Genomic DNA, 18,220 nt, shown 5'->3' with positions numbered 1-18,220 from the left:
GCTCATAAATTCTATCTCTCTACCAGCCTATGTGATTAAACAAGTGTTCCCATAGTTTCCTTAGAATATTGAGCACTGAAGTTAGACACCGTCTCACTAGGGAGTTCAGGGAAGCTGCCCATTCCTCTTCATGACAGGAAATTCAACCACAAAATGAAGACTAGCATTAAAAAATTCCAAAAGTTGATTCCTCTCTCAGGTTCTCACAGATTCTATGTGATTTTTAACTGTGTCCCCTCTGACCTAATGAAAACTCACCCATGTAAGGAAGCAGTGAAATTCTGACCTCGCAGGGGCATCAAACCCTCTCAAGTTTTCACCTCTCTGCTCACTTTGCTCAAACTTTCCCCATAAGTCACTTAGAGAAACTTCCCAAATGTCCCTTTCAACCACAGCGAGTGCCCCCCAGGATAGCCAAGTTGATACTACTTGCCCTTTGCCACTGATAATTTGGAACAGATCTGACATTCAACTCAAGTTCGGCTAATGAGAAGCAAGTTCCCAAAACGTTAGAATTGAGACTTAGAAATACATACATGTTAATTTTAGTAAGTATCCTGAAGAAATAGCTAATTTCTAGAAATGTAGATGGTCTTCTGCTATCTACTCTATGGACCTAGAATTAGGGAAAACCAATATAAACAGAACTGAACAGAGCAGACAGAGAGATGTTGGGATTTCTGAACAGTTTTTTGTTCTTATAACTGGTCCTTTTCTTAGACCCTGTTGTATTCTGCCATGGGGTTTCTTGACATACCCTCATAAAGTCTTCCTTTTAGCTTAAGCAAGCTAAAGGTGGTTTCTGTTACCTACAATCGAACACTCCTGATTAGTAGGCCACTGTGCCTGCCCTGTCCCTGATGTGAGCTCAAGTACTAAGAAAAGGAGTGCAGAGACGGTACTGGAATTCTATCCAACACTTTCTCTTTACGATAAACAAGGTTCTCATGGCAACCGAAAAATCTCTGATTCTATACAAGATGTAAGTATTAATATTTTATTGCCTATAGACCAGAACGAAGGAATTGACATTGTTGCTTAAGTTCCTGAAAAATCTGAACTCCTCTGCTTTATTTTCTGTTTTTCTTTTGATAAATCTTTAGATTTAAAAAATTTATAAAACACTGTTTTGTTCAAATGGTAGCAATGAAAGTAATCCAAAAGGCAGACCTTTGTTTCCCTCTGACTCCCCAAGTACAGAGAAAGGGTTGAGAAAAGTTGTAAGGCACACGTGAGTAATTCCGCATATGCTATGAGTCAGAGTGCTTAAAATACACACATAGAATATGGCTCAGGTAAATTCTTCTATTGATGAGAAAATATCAGCTTGAGTGATTAAATTCAATCAAGCCACCATTGTTGCTTAAGTCTTTGACAGAAATACCGCTTTGTAATTTAGTAGTTTGACTAAGGGTTTCGCCTTTAACTAGTTGCTGTGTTACAGAATAATCCTGGCCTGAAATACTAATCATTTATCATTTGAAATTCTAAGATGAGTGTTATGTTCTCAGTTAAACAAGAGACTGGAAGAAGCATGACCTTTAAACCAAGTATCTTTAAACCATTGTCTAATTAGGCATACTGCACACAAGGTTACAATCTCAGCAAGACTGAGCTTTAAACAGTTACTTTAATTTTATACCAATGGTCTGTGCAGCACCCAGCTGTCAGGGCCCCTTCACCTCCTGCTATTACAAACTGGAAGAGTCTCCCTTCTTACCAATGACAAGGTTTTATTTACCACCTCAAATTAAAAGGGATCATGAAAAGCAATTTGCCTTGATATCTCATTATTGTCAGAAAGAACCAGTTAAACAACAGTTTTTTTCGATGCCCAAATTACACTTTAGAGCAGACATTGTCCAATATTTAAATGGACATTACTAGGTAATTCCATCCAATTGGTCAATTTTTTTAAATTACTTAAAATTACCTTTTGTAGCTCAGTGATCCTGACAGAAAATCTGGAAGGCTACACTATACAAAATGGACAGTTGCCTTACAAAGTTCATTCTTCAACGACTGGTAATAGCTATGCTAAGAAAACACTAAGTATATAATAATTTTTTGTTGTCGCGTACAGTAAGCAGCTCTGGGTCTAGTCACGTACATTCTCAGCACTTCAGGATATAACAAACTGATCTCAAGGAAACTGGGGTTTGGCCAATAGTTCTCTCACACTTCCAGGCTTTGGGAAGTGAGGTGGTCATTTCACTAGGTGAGAACACTGACCATCACCAACACAACCCACTCAATTGATGTACAATTAACATGTAATAGCTGTTAGCTAGGTTCCTAGCACACATTCTAGATGTCTACCTCCAGTTCCTATGAAAGCCCTGTAAAGGGCAAGGATATTTAAGTCAGGAGATTTGATGTGTGCTCCATGTAGCTATTAGGACATTTCAAGGTTTTTCTAGGACCAGCAAGTAACACTAGGGGAAGTGGAGTGTCCAAAAGTATGGCCATCCCTTCAACCCAGCAGTTCTTATTTAAACTGACTGAAATGTTAAATTTCTGAGTAGCATTCTTTTGAAGATCAAGTCTGAAAAGCAGAGTGTAAGGGAAATGCTCTTCATTTATTCTTAACAGGATATGGTAATCCCCATATCATCAGAGTTCGAGAGAGTTGTAAACCTAGATCAAAGAAGATTATCTCCCTCCTGAAAACTCTTAATAAAATACCCTTCAGTGTTACGAGCATTACATTCTTGGCTTTGATTGTGGGTACAGGTGCAAAACAGCCAAAGAGAAAGCTGCTTCTTTTATATAAAATTTTGTTAAATAACTTTGCTCATATTATTAGGTTGTCAAATTCCCATATGACAGTTCTTGTAGATAGAGTTTCCCAGAAAATTAGTCCTCTCTTAAAAAATAGGTAGGCTTGCTTCCATCACAATGAAAGTTATATATCCCACTGGATGTCCCTTTACATTATGGCTGCTCTGGAAGGTCAGAACTTGATGTAGTCCCATATCCTAGTTACCATATTGCTTCTTCCTCTTTAAATGATTTTGATAATATACTTCTATTTGAACTGCCCTATATATCTTTTTATCATAGGCATATCATAGGCAAGGCACTAATAATTAATGAACACTAACAAATAAGCTAACAATGAAATTTAAAAATTTATGAACTCCCTGAAAATTACTAAAAATCAGGAGGAGTATATAATCCATGACAATCGGCTTATGCATAGGTCTCTGACCTTGTAGTATCAGCTGTTGGAATACAGACAAGTCTCAAGCCATTAGCAAAACAGCTCTCCAGAGAGCTCAAAGAGATTCTTTTTTAAGTGTATATACTAAAATTCATGTATTTTATATGACCCTCATACCAAGACTATACTTACTTGTATCAGACACAGTTCTATTATGCTTTAATGGGTTCCTGTTGCTTTCAAGGTAAACAAATCTTAAGAATGGCCTGTAAGCCCTCTTGTAGTCTATCTTATCCTTATCTCTGACACCCATTTCCTTCAGATTCACCTGTCACTAACTCCCTAGAGTAGGGATGTTTCCCTCTTACAGACTCTCAGTCTGGCACACGTCTACTCTCAGCGCTCATTACAGCCTACATTATTACACATTTGTGTGCTTTTTTGATTAATATTTAATTCCCCAAGAAAATCTAAATCTCCTGTTTTGACTGTTTTTATCAGTAGTGTATCTCTAGCACCTATCACAATGTTTAACATGTTCTATGTGCTCAATACATATATCTTGACTAAATGAATGAAATGTTATATGTGCTTCTCTGTCCATAGTGGGTTGAAAGAAGCAAATTATGGAAGAGATCAGTCCTTAAAAAAAAAAAATCACAAAAACAGCAACCTGATAAAGGTGGTAAGGGAAAAAAGACTATAAAAAGTAGACGAACTCAGGAATCATTGGAGTCTAGAGGCAAATTGTGTTAATAATCATTAGGCATTAAGATGTTTTTAATAGTCTTTAATAGCATCATTGTATTACAGTATGGTATAATAATGGAAGTCATCAAGGAAGGGGTTGGCTTTTATCTATGATTAAGATAAGGGAGAAATTGGTAATTCACCTTTAAAATACTTTAATCTTGTGTTTCTTTAAAGATTTTCCCATCTTCTGGAGGTGAGCTTCAGTTATTGAGAAAATATAATCATTTGCATTCCTCTTCACAGCTCCTAACTACTTGGATTAATGGAGTGTTCCCCAACCTCATGTTAGGATAAATAACTTTGCATTGTAATACTCTTCTTTTGCTCAATTTTCATAATTGCAAGAAAATTATTTTTAAATTCCCCTTAATATTTATATTCACAATAAAAGAATTGTTATGTAATGTCTCACAAAAAATTCTGCTGAAAATAAGGATACCCTGTGTTGAATGTAAACCAAATCTTGCCTCATGCTGCCTGCACAAAGCAAAAGAAGAAGTTTCCACTTGAATTCTAAATTGAAGATGACCTTGTGCTTTTTTGAGAAAGGCTGGCAGCTGAGGTCACTGGAGTGTATTATGATGGACAGTGCAGTGTTGTGCATGACTCCGAGGCATGTCCATTGTGTGGATTACAGCCAAACAGAAAGAATTAGATAGCTCAGAGCATTCTATCATTTCATTTGAAAATAATGGTCAAAATCATGGGCAGCAACCATTACAGCTTTCATGAAAGAACAGCAGCTTTCAATAATTCCTTCACTTCAGACAGGCAGTTGGCTATTCTCAGCGGAATGCCATGGGTCCATCATATTTTGTATCAGTTTCTGTGACACTCACAGAGAACAGAAGTTCTGCTTCTGCAGGAAGTAAATCCCATCTCCAAGGCATCCCGTGCAGTTCTAGCTTATAGGATGCAGCCCATTGTTTTACAGCAACCAGATCATTGAAAGTGATACAAGGAAAAAGAAGATACAGAAACTTAACCCAGCGCTCAGAAGGTAGCAAATCCAGATCATCTACCTTCCTCTAGTCAACTTACTGTTCAAGAAGCTTAAGATCAGTTTTAAAACAGAATTTCTACACATCCTTCTCTAACAATGGCACAAAAACAAAACAAAAACAAAGTATTTTCAAAGAAATCTAATCTGTTGTGAGTGGTTCCAAATGAGCCTCCTAAGTTATTTCTGAAATAGTGATATTTAAGTAGAATATTTTGATTGATTGAGGTTTATTTTTAACTTCTGCTTCTTTCAGGAGCACCAAAAAAAAAAAAAAAATGTTAGAGACTTAAAAGCAGGTGGAAAGAACTCACACTTCTGATTAAAAGGGGGACTGCTTCTAATCCTGGGCTTTCCATTCTGTTTGAATGTCTTCTGTGTATGGGGGTGGGGAGGAACAAACACTGTCACTTCTAAAGCAGTTAATGACCAAAAAAAACTTGTGACTTACCATTAAAATTTACAGCCCGAATATAACCAAGTAGCTCTTTCCCATCAACAGCACTCATTCGTGGGCAGAGGCCGATGTATCCAGGGCACAGATCTTTGTGCATATTGTGCAGGGCATAAGCCATGGAATATACGGCATCAATTACAAATTGGACCTTTCCTTCCTGTTCGTAAGACGAATCCCTGGCAATTCTCTCCAGCCCTGCAAAATAAAAAAGTAAACCATCAACTGGTGTTAGATTTTACTCAAAGATGGCATCAGGGCTAAGATTTCCACATTTGAGGCACACTTTTGTTTTTTTAAGATTTTATTTATTTATTTGACAGAGAGAGACACAGTGAGAGAGGGAATGCAAGCAGGGGGAGTGGGAGAGGGGGAAGGAGGCTTCCCACAGAGCAGGGAGCCTGATGTGGGGCTCGATCCCGGAACCCTGGGATCATGACCTGAGCTGAAGGCAGAGGTTTAATGACTGAGCCACCCAGGTGCCCTTTGAGGCACACTTAATGAGACGAAACTATTTGCTTTTACTCCAATTATTTTATTCCTATACATACTGAGTCAGGCTTTTAAACTGGGTATTGAATATTTTATTTGGAAAGAACAGAAACTATTCTATTAGCAACAAAAAGATATAAACTAAATAAAAACATAATTTCATTATCTTTATTTCCACCTTACTGAGTCCGATTACGTTTTACATTCTAGTAATTACATAATATTTTGGTAGTGACTTGATCTTATAAGCAAAATGTGTAGGTTTCATTCTTTTCATCTACTTCAGTTCCAGGAGTATCATTTAATTAGTGTCTCAAAGTAAGGTCTTTCCTCCCCCTGCCTCACCATATCTATTCTCATTTTGAACGTATTTTACTTGGGAGCCTTTTTTGTAAATATTAAAGGACAGTTTTTCCTTAAGCGAACCAGCTATCTTCAGAAGAATCATTCAACTTATTTTCTTCTTGAAATCAATTTTCTTTTTCTTTTTTTTTAAATGATTTTATTTATTGATTTATTTGAGAGAGAGAGCAGGAGGAGGAACAGAGGGAAACAAGCCGACTCTGCATTGAGCTCGGAGACTGAGGTGGGGCTCTATCTCAGGACCCTGAGATCATGACCTGAGCGGAATTCGAGAGTTGGACGCTCAACCAACTGAACCACCCAGATGCCCCTTGAACTCAATTTTCTATTTTATTTTATTTTCAAATCTTCCTACAGAGGTAAAATTGGCATATAACATGGTTTAAGTTTAAGGTATACTACATGATGATTTTATATATGTATATATTATGAAATTATTTCCACAATAAAGGTTAGTTAAAACATTCATTACCTTCCATAGTAAGCTTTTTTATTTTCCTTGTGGTGGTAACATTTAATATTTACCCTTAGCAACTTTCAAGTATACAATATAGTATTATTCACCATAGTCACCATGTTGTGCTTAGATACCCAACAATTTTCTATTTCTATATTAAACAATTTAATTCATTAAATCTAGCAGTCTGATAAGTTAGTTTTCTAGGACTTTCCTGTCACTTAACTGCCAGCCCACCTTTCCAATTGCATATCATATTCCTATGTAGTCTGCTTCCATGTCAAACTCAATAGTGCTAAAACCAGGCTATTATTATAGAGAATTACATCATTTCCCTAAAACCGCAATTGGAATTGAAGGTCTTACAGGTTTGAGAGCAGAGAGGGGACATCTGTTCTTACAAAGAGTACCTTCAAGATGACAAAAGACACACTGATTCCTTCAGCTGCATTAGCTGTATGATCTAAGCCAACATCCATGCAGATCCGGGAGCACTGTCTTCTCTCTATCTCCATTGAGGCACTGTCTTCTCTCTATCTCCATTGAGGCACTTTGTCTCCTTGGGGTCTTAGAATGGCTTTGCTATGTCCAGAATGTCATCAAGTGACCTTGTGAAAACAGCCCTTTCAGCTTCTGCCAAAAAAAATTTCTCCCCCATAGTTTTCACCACGGAGTAGACAATTCATAATTAAATATTGAAGAATGGTCACAGCAACCAAAAAGATGAGTTGTTTCTTTAAAGATCTTATCTGGTGACCAACAACTCTGGTTATTCCAGGATTGAGGGATTTCTCAGACTATAGGACCTGAGCCAACCAGCATGGGTTGCTTAAGAAAACAAGAGGCAAATGACAAGTAAACTTGATACAAGACTGAAATAACTACTTTGAGGGTAGGCCCGTAGGTCCATAAGAAGATTCCCAGTTTCATTCATTTTGTATCACTAAATCTGATAACTGGAAATGAATCCTATAAATCCTCCAGCAGTTGTTCCATTCCTGATTATCTTCTTAAGTCCAGACTCCTGAGGGCCACTCCAGATTTACTGAATCAACATCTCCCACTTTGGGGACATGACAAATCTGTAATTTCCAAACACAGATACCTCACTGTCTTAGTCTGAACTGCTATAACAAAATACCAAAGACTGGGTGGCTTGTAAACAACAGAATTTGCTTCTCATAGCTCTTGAGGCTACAAGTCCAGACTAAGGGTAACAACACTGCTGGGTCCTGGTGAAAGATATCTTCTGGGTTGTAGGCAGCTGTTTTCTTATTATATCCTTACATGGAAGACAGCAGACTTTGGGTGACTTCTTTTGAGGACACTAATCCCATTCATGAGGGATAGTGCTCTAGCTTCAAAACTTCATCTGACCTAATTACCTCCCAAAGGCCCCACATCCTCATACCTTCATATCAGGGGTTAGAGTTTTAACACATTTCAAATTTATGAAAGGGACACGAACATTGTCTGTAACACTACATTCCAGGTTTGCTGTTTGTATTGCTGCTGCTCTATAAATCCCTCAGCTACACACACACACACACACACACACACACACACACACACACACACTTCTGTGAACATTATCACTGGTTTTTCTGACTTTGCTTCTCTTGTATACTTTATTTGTATGTGTGTGTGGATCTTCTCTAATAACCAAGAGGATGCACAATTTTTAAAAGATTTATTTATTTATTTAAGAGAGAGAAGGGGGAGGGGCATAGGGAGAAAAAGAATCTCAGATTCTGCACTGAGTGCGGAGCCTGAAGCAGAGCTTAATTTCACAACCCTGAAATCATGACCTGAGCTGAAAACAAGAGTTAGTCACTTAACAGACTGAGCCACCCAGGCGCCCCTCTTTTTAAAGAGAGAATTTCTTTTTCTCCATTGCCACTGGGTGGAGTATGAACAGCAGGCACAGAAATGGCAGAAAATGCCCAAGCCCAAGTACTAAGAAAATAATGACCACAAGAACTTAAAGAAATTCGGAAAATTTCACAGTCCATAGAATATAGGTAAGAGCTAGATATGTGTGAATGTTTTATATTTTTAAATTTATTCTATCCTAAAATGTTTTGGATTTAATATACTATGATTTTATTTTAATGCTACAGTTTATTCAATGCAACCTCACTCCATCTATAAAGAGATTTCTCAACATTCAACAATTGGGATAAAGTTATACACAATACTTTCCTGATAAATTTTAATGGAGATGTCCTAATTGAATAGACATTCTTTTTTTTTTTAAGATTTATTTATTTATTTGAGTGGGGGAGGGGCAGAGGGAGAGGGAGAGAGAGAATCTCAAGCAGACTCTGTGCAAAGGATGAGCCCAAGGTACAGCTTGATCTCATGACCCTGAGATTATGATCTGAGCCAAAATTAAGACCTGGATGCTTAGCTGACTGAGCCACCCAGGTGCCCTTAATAGACATATTCTTTCTTGATTTTTCCTAAAACAATTTATTTTTTATTTTTTATTTTTTTTAAAGATTTTATTTATTTGACGGACAGAGATCACAAGTAGTCAGAGAGGCAGGCAGAGAGAGAGGAGGAAACAGGCTCCCTGCAGAGCAGAGAGCCTGATATGGGGCTCGATCCCAGGACCCTGGGATCATGACCTGAGCCGAAGGCAGAGGCTTTAACCCACTGAGCCACCCAGGCGCCCCTCCTAAAACAATTTTAACTTTATACATAATAGATTTATAATTAACTCTCAAATACCATACCTATTATTAAAGGGACATATTTAAATTTGCACTTGTTAAACTATTTATTTCCTTAACTAGTTGTAAACTCCTAGTAGTAAGAGCAGAGATTAAATATATCCAACTTTGCGCTCTTTTTTAAGTAAACGTTCAGAAGGCTGCTTAGTGACGACTGTCACACAAGTCAGTGGACACACTATGACTCTTTCCATGAAGTGATGGAAGTACACGGTGACAAACTAAAAGACTGAACATCATTACTATTTCTAAGTTTAACAAGAAATCATTTTATTTCTTTTCAGGCTGTTTAGACACCATATTTTTCTATTCCCTAACATTTCAACTTCATGAAGACACTTAAGATTTTACAAGAGCTGGGGTTTTCTCCTCAATTCCTGCAGTTGCCTGTCTTATTCATCTCAAAAGGAATTTAAGAAGCTAACAGTGACTCATCAACTTAATTGGCTGTAAAATTTCATTATGCTATAGTTTCTAAAGTTAGCGTTAATGTATTGCTATAAAGGGCTAAATATTGTCAAAGGCTATATGTCAGCCATCCATTTAAAACACTGACTGTAAAGTTGTGATGTGCTTTAGTGTATAGCTTAAAATTAACAGCAAATAGCAAAGTGTTTGCAGGGGGGAAGTTGAAGTCAGCCTCATAAATTTTATAGCAAGATTATTTTACATTTGCATTAATGAAATGTAAAACTTCTGACTGTATCTCATGTTCCTGGACAACAGAATAAATTCTTACTGGTCCAAGCAATACCACATGTGCCTCAGTTAAGGTCTTTCGAGCATCACAGTGTATCCTCTTGGTTTTCAAAAGACAAATCTGCTCAAGTTTGCAGAGTGCCATATACATTATAGTGCGAGTTCCTAAGATATGCCTGACATGAATTTTAAATTCTTTGACTGACAGATAGTTGTTGAGCTTTGCTTTCCAAGAATTTCTGATTTCTCAGGGTGTAGTTTAGTTTTATAGATTGAGATTCAAGGTTATTTTCCTTTTCTGAAAGTATATTAATATAATGATGATCTAATAAACTGACCAGTTCAGTGAAGAAGAAGAAAAAGAAGCAGAGAAAGAGGAGGAGGAGGAGATGGAAGTCCTACCAGTCATTTTATTCCCAAGAAACCAAATATCCAATCAGTTTTTTTTACTATAATCCTAGCACACAGGAAAAAAAATCCCACATTCTAAATTTATAGGTTAAAAAGTATTTATTTAGTTTCTCTCTGACTTTTTCTTAAGAATGCAGCAGCTATTTTAAATGATTAAACTGTTTTCTTGCAGTGTGTGGAGAGGATGGTAGGAGGAAAGAAGAGAATCCGTGACCTGCTAGGGACACATTTAGGCCCATAGGACCAGAATGAAGGGTCATTCTGAATTCCATGACAACTCTGTATCTCGCTACTCGATGCACCAGAGAAAAGACTGTCATATCCTACAAGCCGTTCTCCCAGCGCCCTATGTGTATGCACTAACTGCACAGTGGGTGACTGAAATCAATGAACCACGCACGCCAGCAACAATCCATGAGAACCAGAAAGAATCACATTGTACACTCAAAAGGAATCGCTATCAACTCAGCCAACCTAAGTCACCTTCTACTGAATTTAAACTGATGGGCTTCAAGGATACAACAGAGGAAAGATGGGAAAGAAAGAGAAGCCATATTCAATTATACAAGAATTTCTCCTAAGCACCGGGATAGGCAAATGAAGCGCATGCAGCTCCCATGCAAACTGCAGGGAGATGAGAACAAGGGCCCTATGGTAAGGCAGAAAGACAGACTGACTGAGGGAGGCAGTGGCTACAGGAGAAAGAATATGGGCCAGTGGAGCAGACCTAGATCCAGGTCCCAACTAACACAACCCAAGGCAAGTGGACTTGGGCACATTCCCGGGCTTTTGACTGGGACAGCTGCCCCCACGGACCTCCGCGATGTGCTATTCCATCTCTCCAGCCTCATCTGCTGGTACCACCCCACCTCTTGCTGCTCCAAGTGTAGGTCCTTGTATATAACCTGAGATCTCCCACCGCAGGGCTTCACACGGATACCCACTCTGTAACTCTTCACGCCTTCCCGGATACCTCCTGCTCAGCCTCCAAGCTTCAGGTAAGATGTCAAATCAAGTTAGGTGGGAGCACTGATATTAAATTTTTAATATAGCAGCCCAGATCAGATTATAGAGTCTCTTAAATGCTACGTTGAATATTGAATATTGTTCAGTTGGAAACACAGAACCATGACCAATATTTAAAATATTTCTGGAAATCTGGGTAAAGTAACTTGAAGCAAATGTAGTTTGAAGGTAGAGATACAAGCTGGGAGGCAGGGCAGATATAGGTTGAAAAAGCAGGAAAAAAAGAATGAGAGAAAATATATTTTAGATGTCAAACTGACAGTATTTGGAGCCCTGATTAAATATGGGAGTAAGGGTTGAAGGCAATCAACAACTCAGGTGTTTTGAGGCAAGGTAGCAGAACACTGACAGCATTAACAGAATTTGGAAAATCAGGTTAACAAGAAGGTTTTGTTTTTGACGGCTCTGGCTCTCCAACTGCATCAAGAAAGACTTCAGTTAAAAGAACTGATTTTTAATATTCTCTAGTATTTATTATATCCTCTAATAAAGTATGCAGATTTTATATAAATTTGTTGAATTGTTTGAAGAACAAAAGGCCCAAACGTTTAGAGTAATCACATAATAGTAATACCACTGATCATTTATTTATAGCATTGCAATAATTTAAGCTTTACTTAGGAGTAAAGTACCATTTATAGTACTGTCATAAGACCAATGGCCTGAGGGGCTCCTGGGTGGCTCAGTTGATTAAGCATTTGCCTTTGGCTCAGTTCATGATCTCAGGGTCCTGGGATCAAGCTCTCCATTGGATTCCCTGCTCAGTGACGAGTCTGCTTCTCCCCCTCCCTCTCCCTCTCCCCCTGCTTGTGCTCTCTCTCTCTAATAAATAAATAAAATCTTATAAGAAAAAAGAAAAAAGACCAATGGCCTGAGAAGTCAAAGGCTCGCATTCTAGTTATAACAGAGTGGCCAAATGACTTTGTGTCCTTGGTCAAGTCATGAGCTTTCTAGGATTTGTTTACTTCTCAGTAGAAATTAGACGATTAATAACATGATCAGTCAGGGTCCCTACAGTTCTAAATTTCCAGATGCTAGGGCATATTCTCTTCTGTTTCCTCCTTACATTTGCTAAGATCACTGGAAGATTGTATAAGGGTATGAGTGGAAAAAAATGCCACTAAAAATTCTCCAAAATAGTTTGGAATAACCAATAACTAGACTACCATTGAGACCAGGAAATTCTGCAGTAACAAAAATACCAACTGTCAGCCTGGATTTTTCTTCCTATATTGTTAGTCTGGTTAACTGAGTTACTGCATTTTCATGCCTCTTGGACTTTAACTACTTCAAATCTAGTACCTTTTGAAGGGGAAAAGTTTCAAGTCTCTTTTTATTTTGATCTGATGGTTAAAGAAATCAGTTATGGAAAACAAGATCAGAGAAGTAAAAGGACACAAATAATTATGATGGGCAGGACCCTTCATGAGAAGCATCTCTTTAGTCCTAAATTACTATTCGGCCCCGCCATTTTTTAATAGATAAAGGAACTAAGACTCAACATTTGAAAAACTACCCAAGATCACACAGTTATGGAAGTAAATGGTAATCAAGTCTGACTCAAAACCTTGGCCATTTATTATCACACTGCCTCCTTCTCTGCGAAATTGTGATTTTTTTCCCTCCCAAATCAGGCTTACCTTCCACTTCTCTGAACTCCTCTAACTTTTAGCCATTAGACCCACAACTGACTTATCTTTTATAGTAAGTAGTAGGTAGAGATTGTGTGTGTGTGTGTGTGTGTGTGTGTGTGTGTGTGTACCTTTAAAGAACAGTGAGCAGGAACCAAAGAATAATATAAAATAATATATACTTTTACAGAAATACTAATAAATATTAACAAATGACAATATATTAAAATACACAAAAAAGGGGAAATACACTCCTGTAACATTGTAAGCATTTTTCTGACATATTAAAACACTCATCTTGGGGATGGGGTGCCTGGGTGGCTCAATAGGTTAAGCCTCTGCCTTCGGCTCAGGTCATGATCTCAGGGTCCTGGGATCGAGCCCCGCATCAGGCTCTCTGCTCAGCAGGGAGCCTGCTTCCTCCTCTCTCTCTGTCTGCCTCTCTGCCTACTTGTGCTCTCTCTCTGTCAAATAAATAAATAAAATCTTAAAAAAAAAAAAAAAAACTCATCTTGGGGTGCCTGGGTGGCTCAGTGGGTTAAGCCTCTGCCTTCAGCTCGGGTCATGATCTCAGGGTCCTGGGATTGAGCCCCATGTCGGGGGGGTCTCTGCTCAGCAGGGGCCTGCTTCTCCCCCGACCTCCGCCTGCCTATCTGCCTACTTATGATCATTCTCTCTCTGTCCAAAAATAAATAAAATCATTAAAAAAAAAAAAAACTCATCTTGCTTGTGAATTTCAGTAATGCATCTGAGATAAAGTTGGCATAATGTGGCTGAAATTCATAAGCAAGATGATTAGATATTTGTGGCAAAAGCCAAAGCTAATAAAACTTATAAATTAATATTTATGAAAATCAATAGAGTATTTTAGCTCTGGAAGGTAAGAGCATAAATGTCTGTAAGATTTCTCTAAGAAAGTAACATCAAGCTCAAAAGAGAATTCCACACCTAAGGTTCTGCTTTGTCAATTCTGTACTAGGCTTTGTCAAGGACCTGAATAAACAGATGTATTGGACTAATGAACTAATTTGAGCCTCTGCCTTATCTATTTACAAAGGGCAGAGAAAATGAGAAGATAAGGGTCCTCTGCTGAAAATCACCTGCTCTCTATTTCTTCTGTAATTTAAATGTGGTCCCAAGAACTGAAGGCTCTTCGCTGCCTGAGGACACATCGGGAGACACTTGTAAATCTACCCCTGAAGAGTGCTACATCAGCCCACAATGACTTCTCTCCTTTGTGTGCCTGGCAGGAAACGGAAAGTGCTTCAGGCAGGTGCCAGGTGTCCCCTTCAGGTGTTAAATTTTCCATGCAATGCCCTAGGGTTTTTAAAACACTAAAAAACCTAAGGTAAGAGGCAAGTAAGATTAAGAGTGTATCTTCAGGCAAAACAACCAGCTTAAAAAAAAAAAGAAAAAAAGATGCTCAGAAGAGGAAATTATTTCATAGATACATCCCTAAATCCCCAAACAAAGAAAAGGCATTTGATTAAATTCAGACAGTTGCATTTCTTTACATAATTATCTTGATCATGCACATCAGAGTTCAATAGTGAATAGTAGAGTTTTTCTCTTTAACTACTCCATAGAAGAATCCAATTTTCCCCCCAAATCCCCTTTAGCAGATAGGACTTCTTCTTCTTTTTTTTTTTTTTTTTTAAGATTTTATTTACTTATTAGAGAGATAGAAAGAGACCACAAGTAGGCAGAGCAGCAGGTAGAGGAAGAGGGAGAAGCAGGCTCTCTGCTGAGCAGAGAGCCCGATGTGGGGCTTGATCCCAGGACTCTGGGATCATTACCCGAGCCAAAGGCAGCCCCTTAACCAACTGAGCCACCCAGGTGCCCCTAGCACATAGAACTTCTAATGCATCCTCCCACCCCAGGATATGTTAGTAGTCATTGCAGACCTTATAATGTGGCTTCAAATGTGCCTTTAAAAATATTTTTTATTTTTTTTCTAATTACAAAAGCTAATCAGTATTAGTAGAAATGTGAGAAAAAAAGTATAATGAAGAAAATAAAGAATATCTATTAGCCTATCACATTAACCACCATTTATATATTGACCTATTGCTTTATAGGATTTCTCTATTTTCCCCTAAATTAAGAAGATACTGTGTATATTTTTTTTAATCTGCTATATTCACTTCACCTAGTGAGGATTTCCCTATATTGTAGGAAAACATAATTTTTATACTTGCATTGTAGTTCATTCAATGGATTCAGGTTTTTGCATTTAACTGTTCCGCAATACTCAACATGGTATTTGATGCAAGGTAGAGATCTAACTTTGTTTTTCAAATTATGAGCCAATTCTTCCACACTATTTCTTGAATGTTCTTTTCCCCACTGATTTATATAAAGTCACTTTTAACACACATCAAACTCTATATGTTCTTTGATATACAGCTGGAGTGTATGCTCTAGGCCACTTGTCTCCTAATATGCCAATACTACCTGTTGGACAATTATTATAATTTTATGATAAGTTCTACCATCTGTTCATGCAAGTTCGATCAATACTCTTGTTTTTTAAAATTCTTGATAGTTCTCACAAAGAAACTTTAGAACTATTTAAGCTAGTTCTAAAAATTGCAGCTTTTATTCGAATTGTATTGATTTTTAAAATTAGTTGCAGGAGACTTGAAATAGCTGCGATATTAAGTGTCCCATCTGGAAACAGAGCATCTCCATTTATTCAAATCTTCTTTTAGAATCCTCAGTAAAGATATGTTACTCACATATTCCTTTTTATGTAATGCCCTGATATTTTGTTTTCTAACTTTATGAAGCAGAATTTTTTTCATTGTATTTTTAGGTGGTTGATCATGGTACAATTAATAAATTCTCAATTCATTCTTTTTTAAAAAAATATTTTTAATTATTTGAGAGAGAGAGAGAGAGAGACCATGTGTGTGTGTGCATGTAACCAGGGGTGGGTGGGGGGGATCCCAAACATGTGTGCTCCAGAAGCCTGAGCCCAGAGTAGGGCTGGATCTCCCCACGCTGAGATCATGACATGAGCAGAAACCAAGAGTTAGACACTTAACTGACTGAGCCAGCCAGGTGCCCCTCAATTCATTCTTAATGCTCAACATTTTCTTCTCCCCTTATTTATTATGGGCAACATAGAAGGCCCAGGTTAAGTTCCACCTCTTGTTAAAAACAAACAAACAGGGGCGCCTGGGTGGCTCAGTGGGTTAAGCCGCTGCCTTCCGCTCAGGTCATGATCTCAGGGTCCTGGGATGGAGCCCAGCATCGGGCTCTCTGCTCCGCAAGGAGCCTGCTTCCTCCTCTCTATCTGCCTGCCTCTCTGCCTACTTGTGATCTCTCTCTGTCAAATAAATAAATAAAATCTTAAAAAACAAACAAACAAACAAACAAAACAGAAAAATGCAAAAAAAAACAAAACAAAACAAAAAAAACCACATGGGTTCTGAGATCAGACAGATCAAGACTTGAGATCCTTCCTGAGTCTCTTATTCTGTACTCATAAAATGGGAATTTATACCTATGTTGCATAGCTGTTGTGAGAACTGAGATAATGCAGGGCATCTAGCACATTACACAGTGAATAAATGGACACCATTATTTGTTATACGGGGCTATAAAATACTTAAGCTTCGACAATGTGCAACACTTTCCTGATTACACAAACAAAAGAAATCCCAATATAAACCCAGGATATATATTCATATACTCATCTAATAAACATGAAAGAGGTAATTTAGTTCAAAGATTAGGAACCACCCTGCAGCTAATCCGCTGGGGTTTGAATTCACACCACCATTTACTAGTTGTGGGACTTTAAATCCCTTAATCTCTCATGCCTCAGTTTCCTTATCTGCAAAGTGGGAATAATAAGTAACTCTCCCACAGAACTGTTGTCATAATTGAGTTAATGTGTTTAAGGCAGTCTGGAGAGTGTGTTGGCAACAGTAAGTAGTACTATACTAGAGATGTTTTATTATCACCTTTATCATCACCGTTCAGTCAGCCTGGGTGATATCCGAAGCACCGAGCTGGATACAACAGTAAACTAAAACTCAGGGAGTGACGGGCTCATATCGAAAGGACAAAGAGGAGTGAATGAGAGGAGAAAGGGAAGGAGGGGGAACACAGGAGGCGGAGTGACAATGACACTTCTTCCTGTGATAGAAGGGGCCCGAAAGGATAAGGGCCTGAAATCCTTCGCAGGACCCTGGAGCTGGGCAGGAGTGTGTGGCACAGATGAGGCCTGAGAGGCGGGGAGGGCAGATTTAGGGATTTTGCAGGTTACCTAGAGTCAATTTGTCTTCTTCTTATGTGCAGTAGGAGGCCTTTGAAAGGTGAAATAATTGGGTTTCCGGTTCAAAAAGAGCACTGGGTCAGGAGAACAGTCAAGAAGGAGGAAAGAGCGGGAGAGAGACCTCCCACTGCTTGGGAGGTTATCAGGGCATTACATAAAAAAGAATAACTGCTTGGGAGGTTCTTTCATAATATGAACAAGGACAAAGTGTGGCATGGGCTATGGTGATGATGAAGACAGAGAAATGTAAATGCATTTGAGACATTAGAAGACATCATTAACAGGATTTGGCTGGAACTGAAGCAAAGGGTGTCGTCAGAAGTGATTTCCAGGTTCCTGGCTTCTGTATCCGGGTAGACCCTGCTGCTCAATGAGACCAATGGACCAACGGATGCTGTCTAGGCCAGAAATATAGTGTCCCACCAGATGGCCACACATTTGCCCAATGGGTGATGAACATGGTATATTTGTTCCTGTTAGGACAGGCCAGGGGAATCCCAGTAGCCTGCACTTAAAAATTCTGTCTGCTCCCTTGGTACTACAGGAATGTACCCTGTCTGATTTGTGGCTTTTCTAAGTCCAGGTTAGGGTTCCACCCCTGGAGTTCATTTTTTATTATTATTACAAACTCCCCAGGAACTGGGGAAAGAGATGGCACAGAATTGTTTCCAAGACTACGTTACTACTCGGCAACTAACTTCAGTCTTTCTTCTTGCAAGTCATCAATCATATTGTCTCAGATATTCTCTTT

The 18,220-nt window shown here is 38.4% G+C and overlaps 1 protein-coding gene across 4 annotated transcripts in view; it reads right to left on the bottom strand.

Annotated features, from left to right (window-relative positions):
- Nucleotides 1-18,220, bottom strand: part of GRM8 (glutamate metabotropic receptor 8) — a 744,073-nt gene that overhangs the window by 279,759 nt on the left and 446,094 nt on the right. For all 4 annotated transcript variants that reach the window (XM_046019994.1, XM_046019996.1, XM_046019997.1 and 1 more), the window contains exon 7: nucleotides 5,368-5,568. In XM_046019994.1, coding sequence (XP_045875950.1) covers nucleotides 5,368-5,568 — 201 coding nt within the window. The remainder of the gene's footprint in view (nucleotides 1-5,367; nucleotides 5,569-18,220) is intronic.

The sequence above is a fragment of the Meles meles genome, chromosome 10 (assembly GCF_922984935.1).
Source record: "Meles meles chromosome 10, mMelMel3.1 paternal haplotype, whole genome shotgun sequence".
NCBI lineage: Eukaryota > Metazoa > Chordata > Mammalia > Carnivora > Mustelidae > Meles > Meles meles.
Note: the sequence above shows the minus strand (reverse complement) of the source record. Positions and strands in the feature narration are given on the sequence as shown.